This window comes from Lissotriton vulgaris, chromosome 10 (assembly GCF_964263255.1).
Source record: "Lissotriton vulgaris chromosome 10, aLisVul1.2, whole genome shotgun sequence".
In the NCBI taxonomy this organism is placed as follows: Eukaryota; Metazoa; Chordata; class Amphibia; order Caudata; family Salamandridae; genus Lissotriton; species Lissotriton vulgaris.
This window is the reverse complement of record NC_141698.1, coordinates 943,565,203-943,580,326: the sequence shown is the minus strand read 5'-3', so window position 1 is coordinate 943,580,326 and position 15,124 is coordinate 943,565,203. Positions and strand designations below refer to the sequence as shown.

At 45.2% G+C, this 15,124-nt stretch overlaps 1 protein-coding gene across 2 annotated transcripts in view; it reads right to left on the bottom strand.

The window, feature by feature from the left end:
* The window catches only part of LOC147689043 (serum paraoxonase/arylesterase 2-like), a 385,360-nt gene that overhangs the window by 258,632 nt on the left and 111,604 nt on the right, over window positions 1-15,124 (bottom strand). For both annotated transcript variants that reach the window (XM_086941931.1, XM_086941932.1), the window contains exon 2: window positions 3,614-3,684. In XM_086941931.1, the coding sequence (XP_086798057.1) occupies window positions 3,614-3,684 (71 nt within the window). The remainder of the gene's footprint in view (window positions 1-3,613; window positions 3,685-15,124) is intronic.

Below are 15,124 nucleotides of genomic sequence, written 5' to 3'. Positions count from 1 at the left end.
ATCTATAATGCAACCGGAGCTCATGTAAATCGCTCTGCTACCTTCAGGTAAGTTTACGCTATATAAAACTGCCAAAATAAAAAAAAAAGACAAGAATCACAGCCCCTGTCCAGGAGAGAACACTGGGTCCCAAAGTGGACTAAACCAGAGAGAGCAGATGGAGGCAGAAGTCAGAACTAAGGACAAGAACTCCAGTCAGTGGCACTGGGCAAGAGACACACCCCTTCACGCTTCTGCCAAAAGGACAAGACCTCCATCCCCACCTTGCTGCTTGAACATATACATAACATCTGGCTAAACATGGAGCCGGCCTATCCATGTTACCAGTCTCTCCTCCCCCTCTCTGACCGTAGAAGACAGGTGAAGTTCACTGAAGGACCACATGCAAGTGGTGGTGGCGGCCAGGGAAAGGAACCTGATCCGGACAGTAAACACCCTATGAGTTTAAACACCAATCATAATATTTTATATAGGAACAAGAAAACTGACTTTTTGAGACTTAGATCTATATATTTTGATCGCCAGGTGTTTTGGGGGCAGGAACACTAGTGTACTGGGTTCACCAGTTCTGTCCAGTGTTTAGCACGTAAATTCCACCAAAATGCATCCATTTACCACCAGTTTTAAGCAGGTGGGGCCTTTATTTTGACCCATAGAACAGGTAGTAGAGAGTAATGGGAAGAGAGAAACACCAGTAGAGGAGAGTGCTGAAAAATCATTTTCTGCTCTCTCTTGCTGCAGTAGGTGGTCAGGTGCATGGAGTTGCAGTTGCCTACATCACTAACTCCTCTGTCAGGTCAAGTGCCTAAGGACCCGAGATTACTAAATCCAGTATTTCCAGGTCTGATAAAACTCCAGAGTGAGGCATTGAAAATCCTGTAATTACCCCAAGCAGTATCCCATCTGGTATTCTGCCCAGGTCAACTCACAGTAGGTTAATGGTGTTAGTTACTACCCAGATGAACCAATTCAATAAGAACCTGTAGGGATGCAAATCTACGCCTTGCATCTCACATGTAGCGGTTTATAGCAGGTGCACAGCTCACTGAGCTATAGTACCAGGACTCTAACTTGTTACTCACAAATAACACAAGGTGTCATTCAGCAACAAAAGCAGTAACCAGCTGACCTATCTTAAAATACAAATATCTACCCAAGATTACATGAGAGGCATTGGAAGAAGGCACATTAACCCTCTACGCTATTTTATAAAGTTTCACACTTGGCACTGGAAATTACACTGAGAAGCAGGACTCCAGAAAGTGCGTTAACCAACAGAGTAGTGACAAGCATGAGAATTATCCATTATATACAGAGCTTCAGAATGACACTACTTCACGAAGCACTACTCTAGAGTCGAAATTAGTTATTCATACTGTAGTGTCTTATGACTAAAATAATACCGCTCTCCAGATAGGATGAAATGAGTTATGGGCAGCATCACGTAACATGGAGGCAGGATGGGGGTGAGGACATGGTGCAGAAGCATCACATCTCTGTGGCACTGTACATGCTCGTCAATCATTAGCCTGCCCTGGTTGTACAAATTCCCCCCACGCCCACAGAAGCAAGCAGTGCGTTCTCTTCAGAGAATTCAAACAACCGATTACAAGCAGTTTCTCCTCTACATACGAAAAATCAAGCACAGGCAATGCCAATGGGTCTGTGCTGCATGTGAGCACTGAGCAGGACACGACATACTCGCACGCTCACCTTAGGCCTGGCTGGCCTGCAGCTTTGAAGGCGAGTGAGGCGGGCAGCAGAAGACAGGGAGACTGACAGGGCCAGAGGGGAAGGGGTTAGTACTCTTTTAGTGCCACGGAGGCTGCACCCTTCAGGCTTCTTCTAAGTCAGTACTGAAGTCATGCGCACTTTTACAATGCGCATGACAAAATTGGCAGCCCACCCCCACCCTGAACACAGCGGCACCGGGGCGCGCCGACCCATAGACAACAACTGCGCGCCACCATGCCCACGGACATTAACTATGAAGAAGTAAGAGCCATACTGCGCAGTGCGCACCAACTATTTAAATAATTTAAAAAGGCTCAGGCAGGCGAGGCCGGCAGGGCGTGCGCAGGCACGGCACCATAGTTAATGTTTACAATAGAGGCCCAGGCACGTCATCGTCCGCTGTGTGCACGCGCATACTGTTTATAGGCCTGGCTTGCCTTGCTTACTGCGTCTTCCTCTGCTGAGAGTGAGGGGCCCCCTGGCTTGAGCGTGGGGGCCTGTGTTCATATCCCCCCCATAATTAATGGTTACATTGAGGCCATCACCGTCCGTGGTGTGTGGTGTGCACACTGTATATAGCTTAGCTGGCCTTAAGTTCTGCCGAGCGTGAGGTGCCCCCTGGAGCGCTGGGCCCCCCTGCACCGCATGGGTTGCGTGGGCCTGTGTTACGCCCCTGCCACGGGCATTTCATCAGCTCCAACTGCGGTGCTGTTTAGTTAGGCACTACAGTGCAGGCAGTGAAATGTCCCTCGTCAAAAAGAAAAAAAAAAACACAGCATAAAGTCTGCATACCATCTAAGACCACTAATTTGACCCCCTTCTGATACACTCTTGAAGAAAAAGGCACAAAGGTCAATCAATATGCAAAGGATAGACAATTCTACCTAATTTATTCTCAACCAATGGCATACAAAGTACGCCAAATCCCCCGAATGTCAACTTCTCCTTGAGCAATTCTCTCTTTCTTCTCGGTTCTCTTCTTTTCCTTTCTCTTTTCCTTTGACTATCCCCTCTGAAAGGAAGTCGGAACACAGCCAGGTAAGCAAGTACATTTATTAGATCCAGTCGTGGCAACTCCACTGCAGCAACTGCCGTAGTTAGAACATTGCACATTCCACGATCACCACAGGATGGGGAGGTTGAAGACTGGATCACCTTGTCGTCAGTGAAAGGAAGTCAGAACACAGCCAGGTAAGCAAGTACATTTATTAGATCCAGTCGTGGCAGCAACTGCTGTAGTTTGAACATTGCACATTCCACGCAGGGAACCTTGCACAGGACCATTCTACATTATATTGAAGGGAAGGTAGATCCCAACACCCTCCCACTCACTTCCATTCATTTTGTACGACAGTGGAAAAGGGAACAGCCGAACATGAAACCACTTACCTGTGTCATGGCAAATACAGCCAGTTTGTGATGTTACCCCGCGATGGCGAAGCGACGATAATTGTATGTTTTAAAATTTTCTTAATAAAATACTTTTTTTTTTTTTTTTAAAAGCCTGGTTATTGCCAGACTGGAAAAAAACCCTGCAAGGGAGAAAACTAAAAAATCATAAGGCAAACCTCCATTCATGCTCCCAAAAAAACAGTTTACCCATCAACATCATGTCCACACGGACACTCCTACAATTCAGAAGAAAGCTACAGACAAATCTTCAAGGGGCGCTACCCCGGGCCTGCCAGTCTATCCTTGGCCTTCCCCAGTTTGGTCTTCCTGGAGCCAAATCCTAATTCAGCACCCCATTATTCTAAAACTACGTTCAACTCTACAAATAACATCATTATTTATGAGGATAACAGTAAATCAAATTTGATAACTGATTGTTGGAGTGTGTCTTGTGTCGTCAAAAACAAAGCAGATTAATCATACATACCAATTCCCTCAATGAGGTGGCAGTTCGTAGGTTGTATTTGCTTACGTTCTTGAGACGTGTAGATTTTTTGCCTGCAACACAAACAAATAAATATAATGACATCGATGTGCATGTGAACATAATTAATCCTATGCCATACTGGGCAAATGTGTTCCCAGGTATTTTTTTCGAAATCTCCATGAAGACCTATTACACGTTCTGCTCCAGAATTTAAAATTTCTCAGTAACATTCTCAAGTTCGTGCACCTTAAACAACTACACACATGTTACCCCCCTTAATTGATACTATCCCAGCCTCCTGTATTGACAGACTTATTGTCAAGGTCAGTTCTATATTTGGGCCTCCATCATGATGGTCCCGCAATCTCCATTTTGAGGGAAAACTTCCATTTGCACCTACAATTAGAAAATACATTAACCTTAAAATGCACGTGTGTGCACTATTGAGTTGCTGCAAGAAAAACAAAAGGCAAATTGCATGTGCAAATTGTCCGAAAGAATTGTTTGCACTTGGAGAATAACATAGGCAGCCATCAGTCCTTGGTCTGAAAAGAAAACACTCATAGGGAAGGGGGGGGGGTGGGGGGAGAGGTGGAGGGTCAATAAATCTGTGATACAGCGCAGGATGTAAAAGCAGCAAAAAATTAAAGCTTATTTGCGCTGCTGTTTATGCCAAATCTGTTAATAATTGTGTTTCGATTGGGTCTACAACAATCTCTTTCGTAGGAAGGGAAGCGATCAAAACAACCCACAAGACCTTTGATGCTGATATGCCTCCATCAGAGAAATGTGAATATGTAGAGGAAAGCAGTGAAGAGAAAGGGGGGGCCGGCAACAGTATGGCGGGCACACCGCCCCCCACCCACTCTCTGTGGTGGGGCACGCCCCCACCATGTCACAATGATGCGGCAGGCACGCCCGATCGTGGATTGGACCAAGGGCCCCTCGGTGACCCGGAAGTGATTGAGTCGCTTCCGGGTCACTGGGGAGCAAAGGCCAGGCCGGTTAGAACAGGCCTGGCCAGTGGGGGGTTTAAAAGCACGGGGAGTGCAGGAGTCTGCCTCGTCAACCCGCGCTCCACGGTCTGCCCCCGCAGCCTCTAGGAGGCTGTAATTCTTTTTCTTTTTGTGTTACAGGTTGCTTCATGGACCACGCACAGATTGGATGGATCGCGTTCTCTTTTCTTGTCAAGTTTGTGCAGGTTGCATCGTGGACCGCGGGCAGCGGGCAGCTGGGAGCATCAGGATCGCGAGAGCGGTTTTCTTTCTTTTCCCTCTGCAGGTTCGAGTGGACATGCGGCGGTGAACAGTGAGCGACAGACCGCGTGTCTTTCAGAAGAGGCGGGAGATCGGGAAAACGGCATTTGCGGAGCCGGACCCGCCTACGGTGCCGGATGAACGCTTGGGGCTGTGTGAGGTGAACACGCATGCTAAAAAGGTACAGCGAGGGGGCCAAGGTTTGCACAATAGACCTGCGATTATTAGTGGGGGCAGCCAGCAGAGTAAAGGTCTGTGTTTTTTTGCAGTAATAAAAGTATGTGTGTGCGATTTTTAAGAGCTTCAGCTTACCTACTTTAGGGACAATTGCCTTGCTTTGGTAGAAAAGGGCGCGTTTTTTCTGCCATCATGTGTGTCTGGTAGGTCATTGACTCAGGGTTTGTGGTGGCTTATATCCGTTTGAAATCACTAATTGCAGACTAACAGGGCGCACATAAGTAAAGCAGCACAATCCTTTGGGTCAGTGGGAAAGTACATTTTGTTTTTTAAACAGCTACCAAAGGAATGCTGTAGGATTTAAGGAAATTATGTTGTTAGCACCCCTGCAGGCATATGAACTTTGATCTTCAGGTTGGATAAGAAGAATAAGCACATTGAGGCTCATTGTGCACTGCAGTTGGGGTGCCTTACCTACCTGTTCACTGTGTGGGATTCAAGTTGAATACATTGTGGTGGGTGGTCAAAGGTTACAACAGGGTCCACTACTGTTTGTGTGCCCAGAGTGTAAGACAAACTCTTTTTACTTATCATCTTAGAAGTGAAACAGGGTGAGTCATAACAGCAGGCTATCAAGAGACGAAAGCAAAGAACATAGCTTTAAGAGGACACAGACATTACTCGCCCAACACCCAGGTTAGCTGGTGTGGTGCGGCTCCTGTTGCGTGGTGCTTACGGCCGGTTTGTGAACCTCCAACGGTTGAGCAGGTAAGGTCCGGGACAGGTTTCCAGGCCAGGCAGACTGTGCAGGGACGGTCTCAGCAAGAGAAATCATATGAGTAACAGATAACATTGTGCTCGCGGTGTTATTCCTTATCAGGATATAAGTCGTCACCTACCTTGCAAGTGTTACTATGGCCAGTAAGCGTGGCACGAAGCGTTCCCGCAAAGAACATATGCTGGAGTCAATGATGCGTAGGATGGTGACAATGGACAGGAGATAGGGAAAAGTGGAGAAACTGGGGCAGAGCCTTGCAGAGCTCAGACAGAGAGTGGAAGGGTAGGGTGTGGCGGTGGGCAGGCCTAAACTAACCATAGTACCCCCAAAACCCAGGGGTGAATTGGATCTGCTCCCCACGCGGGCAAGGCCCAGGAAAGGGAAGAAGCAGGACAAAACCCCCCCTTGCCTCGTCAACCTCTAGGGGAGGTTCCTTCGGGTGAGGGTCCATCAGGAGTCACACCAGCGAGCCCTACACCGATTCCAGTCATCCCTACCAGTACTCTAATGGTCTCCGCTTCTAGCCCAGTGGTACCCACTCCAAGCCCGGTGATACCGGTACCAAGTCCAGTGGTCCCTACTCCAGTCACAGTGCCCCAGGCATCAATAAGGTCCCACAGGGGCTAGTGGCACAGATAGTGGCAGTTTTCCCTTGGCTAGGAAGGGGAGGGATGTTGCCAATGTCAGTGGGAGAAAAGGAAGTGCGGGAGGACCCTTTTGCGGAGGCAAAGAAGATGGTAGCAAAGATTATTGCAGCTCCAAGCGGGACAACAGGCAAAGGGCTAGGGACTCCATCTCTCTTATCTTATCATAACATTTACTTATAAAGCGCATGGTCACCCCAGGGTTTCATGGAGCTACTCCTGCTTAGGGTATAGCGTCGGCCCCTAATAGAAAGCTAGTCCAAACAGCCACGTCTTAAGTGCCTTTCGAAAGTCTCCTGCAACCAACAGGGGTGGTTCCTTTAGCAGGGGACAACAAGGAGTCACCAGCGACCAGCAGTGGAAAAGACAAAATAACGGAGCCAGCTGGAGTGGTGGCAACAGGTAAGGAAGTTACATTTTACAACAAAAAATACTCCAAAGGAAACCTACTGAGAGAACCGATAGTTCAATGTAGGTAGCGCACATAGGAAAAAAAGGACCTATGTGTAGGGTGGGAGTAAACACTAACTGACTAGGGATGTGTTTGATATGCTAACCATATCTATGTGTATGGTGGGGGGGGGGCAACACTAATTGTTTTAGTTACCCTCACACACCCTAGTGGTGTCATGCTTCATCATTGGGTAACCCCAACTCCTACAGGTCGGGGTGGGCTCAACCACAGTGTTGGGAAGCTCTTATGATAGTGAAGGCAAAGGGGTATATATAAAATACCTCAATCAGACCGCTGGTATCCCTTTATTCATGGGTCTGGTTGGGTTGTTAAAAAATAAGTAAAAATGGGGTCTATTAGGATTTTTATGGTCCTATGACCCTAGTGAAGTGCTGACATGTTTCAGTCCTTGTATGGCCATAAAGGTGCCGGACTTTCTTCAGGGCAAGATTCAGTGACCCCCTTATGTGTGGGGATGCGAAAGAGGGGGAGTTCCCTACTCTATCAATGTGGCGAGGGAAGAGTAGCTTCTCCTCGTGTTTGTGTGGTACTGTTAGTGAGAAATGCCAGGCTCTATCCAAATTATGTTGGGCGCAGGCACCTCAGTAAGCAGGCACCTCAGTAAGCAGGACGCTGGGGCATACTCTCTTATTTGGAGGACGCTCCCTACCGGAATAAACTAAGAGAGTATGCCCCAGCGTCCTGCTTACTGAGGTTTCCTGTGGCGGTAAGGTCATCATTGGTGAGCAGTAAATTTAATGTCCTTAGAGGGCGGCACCATTCTAAAATGGGGTCGCCCAAGGGGAGGGACAAGTGGTCTCTCCTAGAACTCCAGGGCAGTACAGCCGGTTGGCTGGATGGGTGCGGGGGAGGGGGGAGTCACGCTTTCTATAGGTTGGTTGGCCACCCCGCACGTGCAGGACGTCAGTAAACCGTGCAGATGCAAGGGCCCCCCTTAATGGAGTTACTAGAGCATATAGAGAGTGCCTCACTCCAATCTGGAGAAGTCCCCAGTACATGGAAAACTGCGATTGTAAAACCACTGCAAAAAAAGATTTTACATGATCCCTCTGTGCTAACGAACCTGCGACCTATTTCTCAACTCCCTGCACTATGTAAATGTGCTGAAACCCTGGTCAACAAACAGCTATCAACATTCTTGGAGGTAAATAACATCTTACACCCCAACCAGGCAGGTTTCAGAGCAAACCATTCCACAGAATCAGCACTACTATCCACAACAGAAACCATAAGAGCTGCACTAGATCAAGGGAGTAAAGCTGTCCTGATCCTCCTTGATCTATCGGCAGCTTTCGACACGGTGTCCCATGCCATCCTATTACATCGCCTAGCTGAGGCTGGCATAGGGGGCACCGTGTTGAACTGGTTCACAAATTTTCTGTTACATAGAAAACAAATAGTCAGGTTAGGACAATATTATTCAGAGGAGAAGGAGATTGGCTCAGGGGTGCCTCAGGGCTCTAGTTTGAGCCCTACTCTATTCAATCTGTATATGGCACCCCTGATCAACCTAATTGCTTCCTATAATGTGAATACGGTTGCATACGCCGACAACACTCAATTGGTCCTGATTCTGGATGATGATACAGATAAGGCCGAACGGGTTCTAAAAGAGTGTCTGACTGCCACTTTCAACTGGATGCATGATAACCACCTTAAATACAACTCTGCTAAAACAGAGATCCTACCATTTGGGAAAAACAATCTCTTCTCTCCACACACCTGCTGGCCATCTGATGTGGAAGCTCCCTCAAATACCATCAACGCAACTCGTAACCTGGGCATAAAATTTGACAACATGCTTTCCTTTAAACAACAATCTAATGAAGTAGCGGCCGTCTGTTTTAACATCGTAAAAGGCCTACGCAAATTCTTTGACTACCTGCCGCTGTCTGCCCGCCGAACAGTAGCAATTGCTTTAATTACATCACCAATTGACTACTGTAATAGTCTGTATGCAGGGGTGGCAAAATCCACCCTGCATAAATTACAGATGGTTCAAAACGCGGCGGCGCGGCTGGTCTTAAGGTGGCCAAGAAAATCGTCAGCTTCAGCCGCCCTGGACAAGTTGCATTGGCTTCCCATCCAGAAGCGTATATTATTTAAAATCCTTGTGATCACATTTAGGTGTTTTCACAAGCGTGGCCCAAAATATCTGTCCAACAAATTTCACAGATATCATCCCACTAGAGAACTTAGGTCAGCCACGGCCAATTTGATGACTGTCCCCAAGTTTAGACTTGCCACTAAGGGTGGAAAATCACTGGCAGTTCTTGGATCCAAAGCCTGGAACACACTCCCCTCGCACCTCCGCCTAATCACATCAGAACAGATCTTCAAAAAATCTTTAAAAACCTGGATCTACGGATTGGCAGAATCAAAGTGCAAAACTCTGGTCTAACTGTACATAACAACTTGAACTCAGATAAAAACATCTGATAATCTATCAGCTATGAAGTCAAAGCGCCAGGATGCTCCCTGGAGTGACAGAGCGCTATACAAAAACCCCCAAACATCAAACATCACGGTAAACAGGCCCTCTGCACATGCGCGCTCCGAATGGAGGGTGTGGTCAATTGATAAGGATCTGATACCAGTTAGTGACCTTGTCGTAAGCCCAAATAGGATACGCAGAAAAGTAATTACTGTATGATTATGGTTCATATGTTAGATTCGGATAGGAAATACCTTGTTCTAGAATTATGTTAAAGTTAGCCATCTGATATCTGCATATATCAATTGTAATCAAATGTCATGAAACGTTTTCTGCGTAAATGTGTAAATCTTGTTTATTTCTAATTTGTATTTGATTTTATGTTTTAATAAATACGGCCGTTGGTTGTATGACCCACACCTCCAAAGAAATCCCTCATGTCAATATTTTAATAAATGTTGGTCAACACAGGAGGGGGGGGGTTCTCCGGTAGTCCCTGGCCATACAAGGGATGGAGTGGGCTTCAAGTCAAAAGTCCCAAGTTCCTCGCTCCCACTCAATGTATTCCAGGACTAACCCCTTGGGAGATGGGTTTACTCAGTCATTCCATAAAAGTAGTGCAAGTTGAGGGAAAGCGAGCCCAGCTGACTGAGCTCCCCACTATTAGTTTAAAAAAAATCCCTTTTGTCCTGTTTGGCTGAGGACATGTATCATGAAACATTACGTAACTGGGAGTTGTACTTAACAAAAAGACTGTGTATTTTTATATAGAATACTTTGCTTCATTTTCAAGAAGAGTGTAGAAACTAGTAAGCCTGGTCAAAATTTCAGTTGCACAGCAAAATGTATGCAGGGTTTTGATATTCAAGTCGTACGAAATTCCATCATTATGCCACACTATGGAATTACACTTCTTTTGCATTAAATTTATAGTGCGGAACAATGGACCATCATCAATGACCAGAATGTGAGCAGCAGTTTGTGTCAGTTGTGCTTTGGGCACTGTTAATTTGCATGACATTTTTTCTTGTGCCCAGAATGGACACAAGAAAGCATTTTGTGCTAAAACATAGAATTAAATGCTGGATTTACGCTTCTCATAATTTTCTCAAACATTTGAATAATTACATACACGCAAACTTTCGACATCCTAATAGTAGGTCTGAGCTTGAATAAACACTAACTTATGAATAAAGCAGAAATACAGGTTGAGTGTGCAATTCATGAACAATATATATTCAATATTATACCAGTCTATAGTCAGTGTAATAAGTCTAAGATAAGTAATGACAGCCCTACCAAGCACCACACATCAGGGGTTAGACCTACTCATTTTAGTGATGGGTTCCGCATCACAGCACAAAAATGCATTAGTCACACATATACAACATTGTGAGAATCATAAGAGCTTTAATAAATGAAGCTTGGGCACAAGCTCATTGTACATTGCCGCTCTGCCTGCCACCCCAGACAATAGTCATCTTAGCCTGCTGGCTTCGGATAACTTTTTGCTATGGTGCCCGAGAATCCTTTTGAAGTATGGTAGGTTGATACATGGTTTCCACACATCAAAAAGAAGCGGTTCTCTGGCAGCCTGTGCAGCTCTGGTGGTGGGTTGGGAGTCTTGAAGTGCGTGTGTGAGAGAGAACTTTCAACATAAGCAACAGCAAGCACCGGCCCACTTTCACATGGATTCGAGGAGTGTTGTTTTCCGGGCTTGTCCCTGCAGATCACTGGTCAAGGCTGCATCTCCAGCTCCAGTGAGTCCACTGTTGCCGTGCCCACACGGGAAGATGAATGGCGGGACCCTGAGTGGACACTAACTCAGTGGTCCTGGTGTGCACCGGGAAGACTAATCACATGGCTCTACCCGCTCTCTACTCTTCCAGACCCTCCTCGCAATTCCTTCCCTTTTGGCACCTGAGAAACAACTTGCATATTGAAGCATGAGCTGGGCCCAGGTCATGGAGAGGTGGCCGGTTGCTATGGAAACCAGCCTGGGCCCGGCTAAGTGGTTTGCATGTGTTTCTAGATACAATAGCCACCCAGACAGTGACTCAGGTGCCATCAAAACTGGCACTTTATGCCTCGTGCAGTGTAACTGCCTTGTGCACGACCTGGTCACCCCCAGCTCCACCCGGCCCGATGAGGACACTCTAGTTCAGTTATGAACGGGGTTTAAATGGGCTGGGATAGGCCAGTAGGGTCGCCACTTCTCCCAGAGATTCAGGTTTCAAAATTTTGCAAAGGCCCAGGTATAGTAAACAAGACTTTGTGTAAAATCGCCATCACTCATTTTAACGCTGCCTTTTGTGTGCTTTATCAGTTACTGACCATTAAAGCTGCTCTGGAACATACAGCAATGTATTGTTACATTTGCTATTTAAATGCACTTGGCAGAGCTGGCTGGTTTACGTTTGGAATGGAGCTACTATAGGGGACTGATAAGGACTCTCATGGGTGTTCATGGGGCAGAATGAACTTGACAGGGCCACACTGGTTATGATGGGTGGTGTTAATAGGGCTAGAATGGACTGGGCAGGCCCACACTGGTTATGGTGGATACAATGGGACTAAAATGGTTTTGAACTGTCTGGACTGGATGTAAACAGGGCTATAGTGCATTAAGCAGGGGTAGATCTGCTGGATGTGTTTAGTGTTTGAAGACAATCTTTAGGGCTGGCTGCTTCTGGTACTGTTAATGGAGTTAGGAAGTATTGGGTTGGGTCATGCTGCTTCTGTTGGGCGTTATGGATGTTAGAATGGACATTTTCTCACCGGCAGTCTAGTTATGATCATCTAGTCTAGTTATGATCATCTCGCTGTGCAGGAGGGCGCTTAAAACATTAGAAGTTCCCCAAGCATTGCCTTCACCATTGCACTGACAAACTTGACTGTCCAGCCAACCCTAGTGTGTACAGTACTGTCACAGACAGTGTCGCTGTGCTTCTCAGCTCTGTGTGCCTGCTGTTATGTGTAAAGGCTGTCTGTTATAAAGTTACTTAATTTTAGCAGCTGCTGCAGTGCAGTGCAACCCGACTTGCCACTAATAGTCCACAAACAATTGGGAGTTTATTGTACTGTGAATTTTTAAGTTGCTCAAGGAACCAGAATCAACCCGTCCAGCTCAGAGTGAGAAAATCACATGCCCCATTTGTTTCTCTCAGTGAAGCACATGATAAATATAAACATTTATCTGGACCCATAGCCCTGGCAGAGACAGTGCCCTCAAGTGGATCCACATGGCCGCATTTTGCTGTTATTTTCCGGCAAAACCCTTGCCCCACTGTGTCCTGCTTTATCTCATGGCCCGACAGAGCAGGCACTGAGGTGGTGCTTTGCAGCAGTTTTAAGAACTTCTTAGAGTTTCTCGGTACTCAAATGGGTGTAATTTCTGCGGTTTCTGGTTCCCTCATCTTCATTGCTTGATTGAGCAAGAAAGTGCCTCCCATAGTTGTTGAATGTCACTTATATTTACACTGAAATTATGAAAATGTCACACATAAGCAATCTGCAACCTTGTCAGCTATGTAATGACGCTATGCAGTCTGGAAAAGTTGCACATATAAACAACATGGCAAAAGCCTACATATATTGGTTTCAAAAGCATAATGACAAAATGGCACAAATTTTCATATACATTCTTAGTTTTCACAGGCACAAACAATGAGCTGCCTTTCACACTTGCTGCTGTAATGGTGAGGAAAAAAGAAAATGTGAGCATCATAAAATTAGCACTATAGTTTTAAACTGAAACACATATTTCCCCTAGTGAAACTTTGCTGCAAATTAGACCCCTGTTCTGTGGGTAGAAAGGCCATTAAGACTGTCTGACGTGCTTGGTAGCAGCAACAATTAATTATAAAAAATGGTACACTTGCCTGTTACCTGGCAATCAGTCAGATACAACTTATAATAAATATTGACATAAAGACAGAGCCCGGGTAAATAAGAGTTTACAGTCCTTCCAGACTAGGGTCCAATGGCAGTCTTCACTGGGTAATTCTGATTAGGACCATGTTTTGACATGTTTGTAAAACAAATCTTCTACAAAAAGGCGCCACATTTCCAGTTTTTATTTTTTTCAGCAGAGGGACTACAGGACATTATAGTGATCAACTTTTATAATAATATTTTTAATGCTTAGGAGACATGAGGTTGTCACATCTCTAGACGAGGAGCTGAAGGACTTCATGAAGAGTGTAGGTCCGGATTGTTCCCTAATTTGGGTGGGAGACTTTAATATAGAACCTTGTAATCTTACTTCGGGGATTCAATGGGCAGTGTGGTTACAAAGAGAAATTAGGCAGTGCCTCTGCACATTATCTACATAACTACGGGGAAAATATAAACTTTGTCATGTCTATGTATTATCTAGAAATTACAGAGAAGGTTATAAAAGGGAGTGGATGTGAGAAAGGGGCATTATTAATACATTTGAAGGAGTAAGATCATTCTCGTTTATTGATCATTTTATCACTTCAATAAATCCTAGGTCCCTTATATTTGAATGTTCTGTCTCCTCAAGTTTATTTAGTGATCATCATCCCATGTTAATAACTTTAAAATCTCCTTTTTAAAAAAAAAATCTGTACCAAGTACTCATGGTGTGGATATAAAAACACAGTGTGAAAATGGGATTTCGATTAAATGGGCAGGCGTCGATCCAGAAGCCTTTACAAATAGGATCCTACAAAAAATGAATCATCCTATTATAACCTGCCTTGACAAATCCTCAAATAGCATTGACATAGTTACGACCTTCTTAAGCATTTGTACAGTAATCTCTGATAATTTGCGAAGGAATCCTAAAACAAATGTATCGCATTCCCCAAGATGGTTCGATAACCAATGCTCTAGACTAAATAGAGATTTAAAGTCTACACTAAAAACTATCCCGCATAATAGGGAGGAGATTAGTATTCTTCGGAAATCATATAAAGAAGCTCTTATTCAAAGAAAATCGGAGATCAGGGATAATGCGTGGGAGAACTTGATCAAAGCTGCCAAGATTAAAGACAACACTTTTCTGGAAAACTGTGGATCAACCATTCTTCAAAGATGTCCAATCAGTTAAAATTGATACGGTAGTGACCCCAGCAGATGGGTTAACCCATTTTGAAGCAATTGTTAATGAAACATCAGGGCATTATGAATAATGAGGATAAAACTGTTATAACCCTAAAAAACATCAAAGAGGGAGCATAGTCAAGATGAGATTAGAACAGCCCTTAAGAATCGCGCTAGTGGCAAAGCGGCTGGCCCCGATGGGGACTCAATTGATGTACAATATGAATTTTTGGGTGCCTGTTCTGCACTAACTTTTTAATGCAACAATTGACGGGGTGATACATGCCACTTGGGCGGAGAGTCTGATAGTTCCCATTTTTAAAAAGGGGAATAGTAGTAGTGCTAGTTGCTATCACCCAATATCTTAGCTTGACTCAATATCTGAAGTCATGGGCAGAATGTTGTTGTTCCAAAACAAAAAAGGAAGCGTAGAGGCAATGATAGAATCACCCTCCTAAAAAGTCTTGTATAAACAAAGAGATTCTATCATGGTCCCTACTAGGAGATGCTCGGTTTGTAAGATGGTAAGCCTATCAGCTCATGCCCCATAGTCCAAACTAGCAGCCGATGTTTGCTGCCAGTTTTTAGGACAATAGGCTTACCATCTTACAAACCGAGCATCTCCTAGTAGGGACCATTAGAAGGTCCTGATGAGTAGGCAGTAGGGGTCTGCCTAC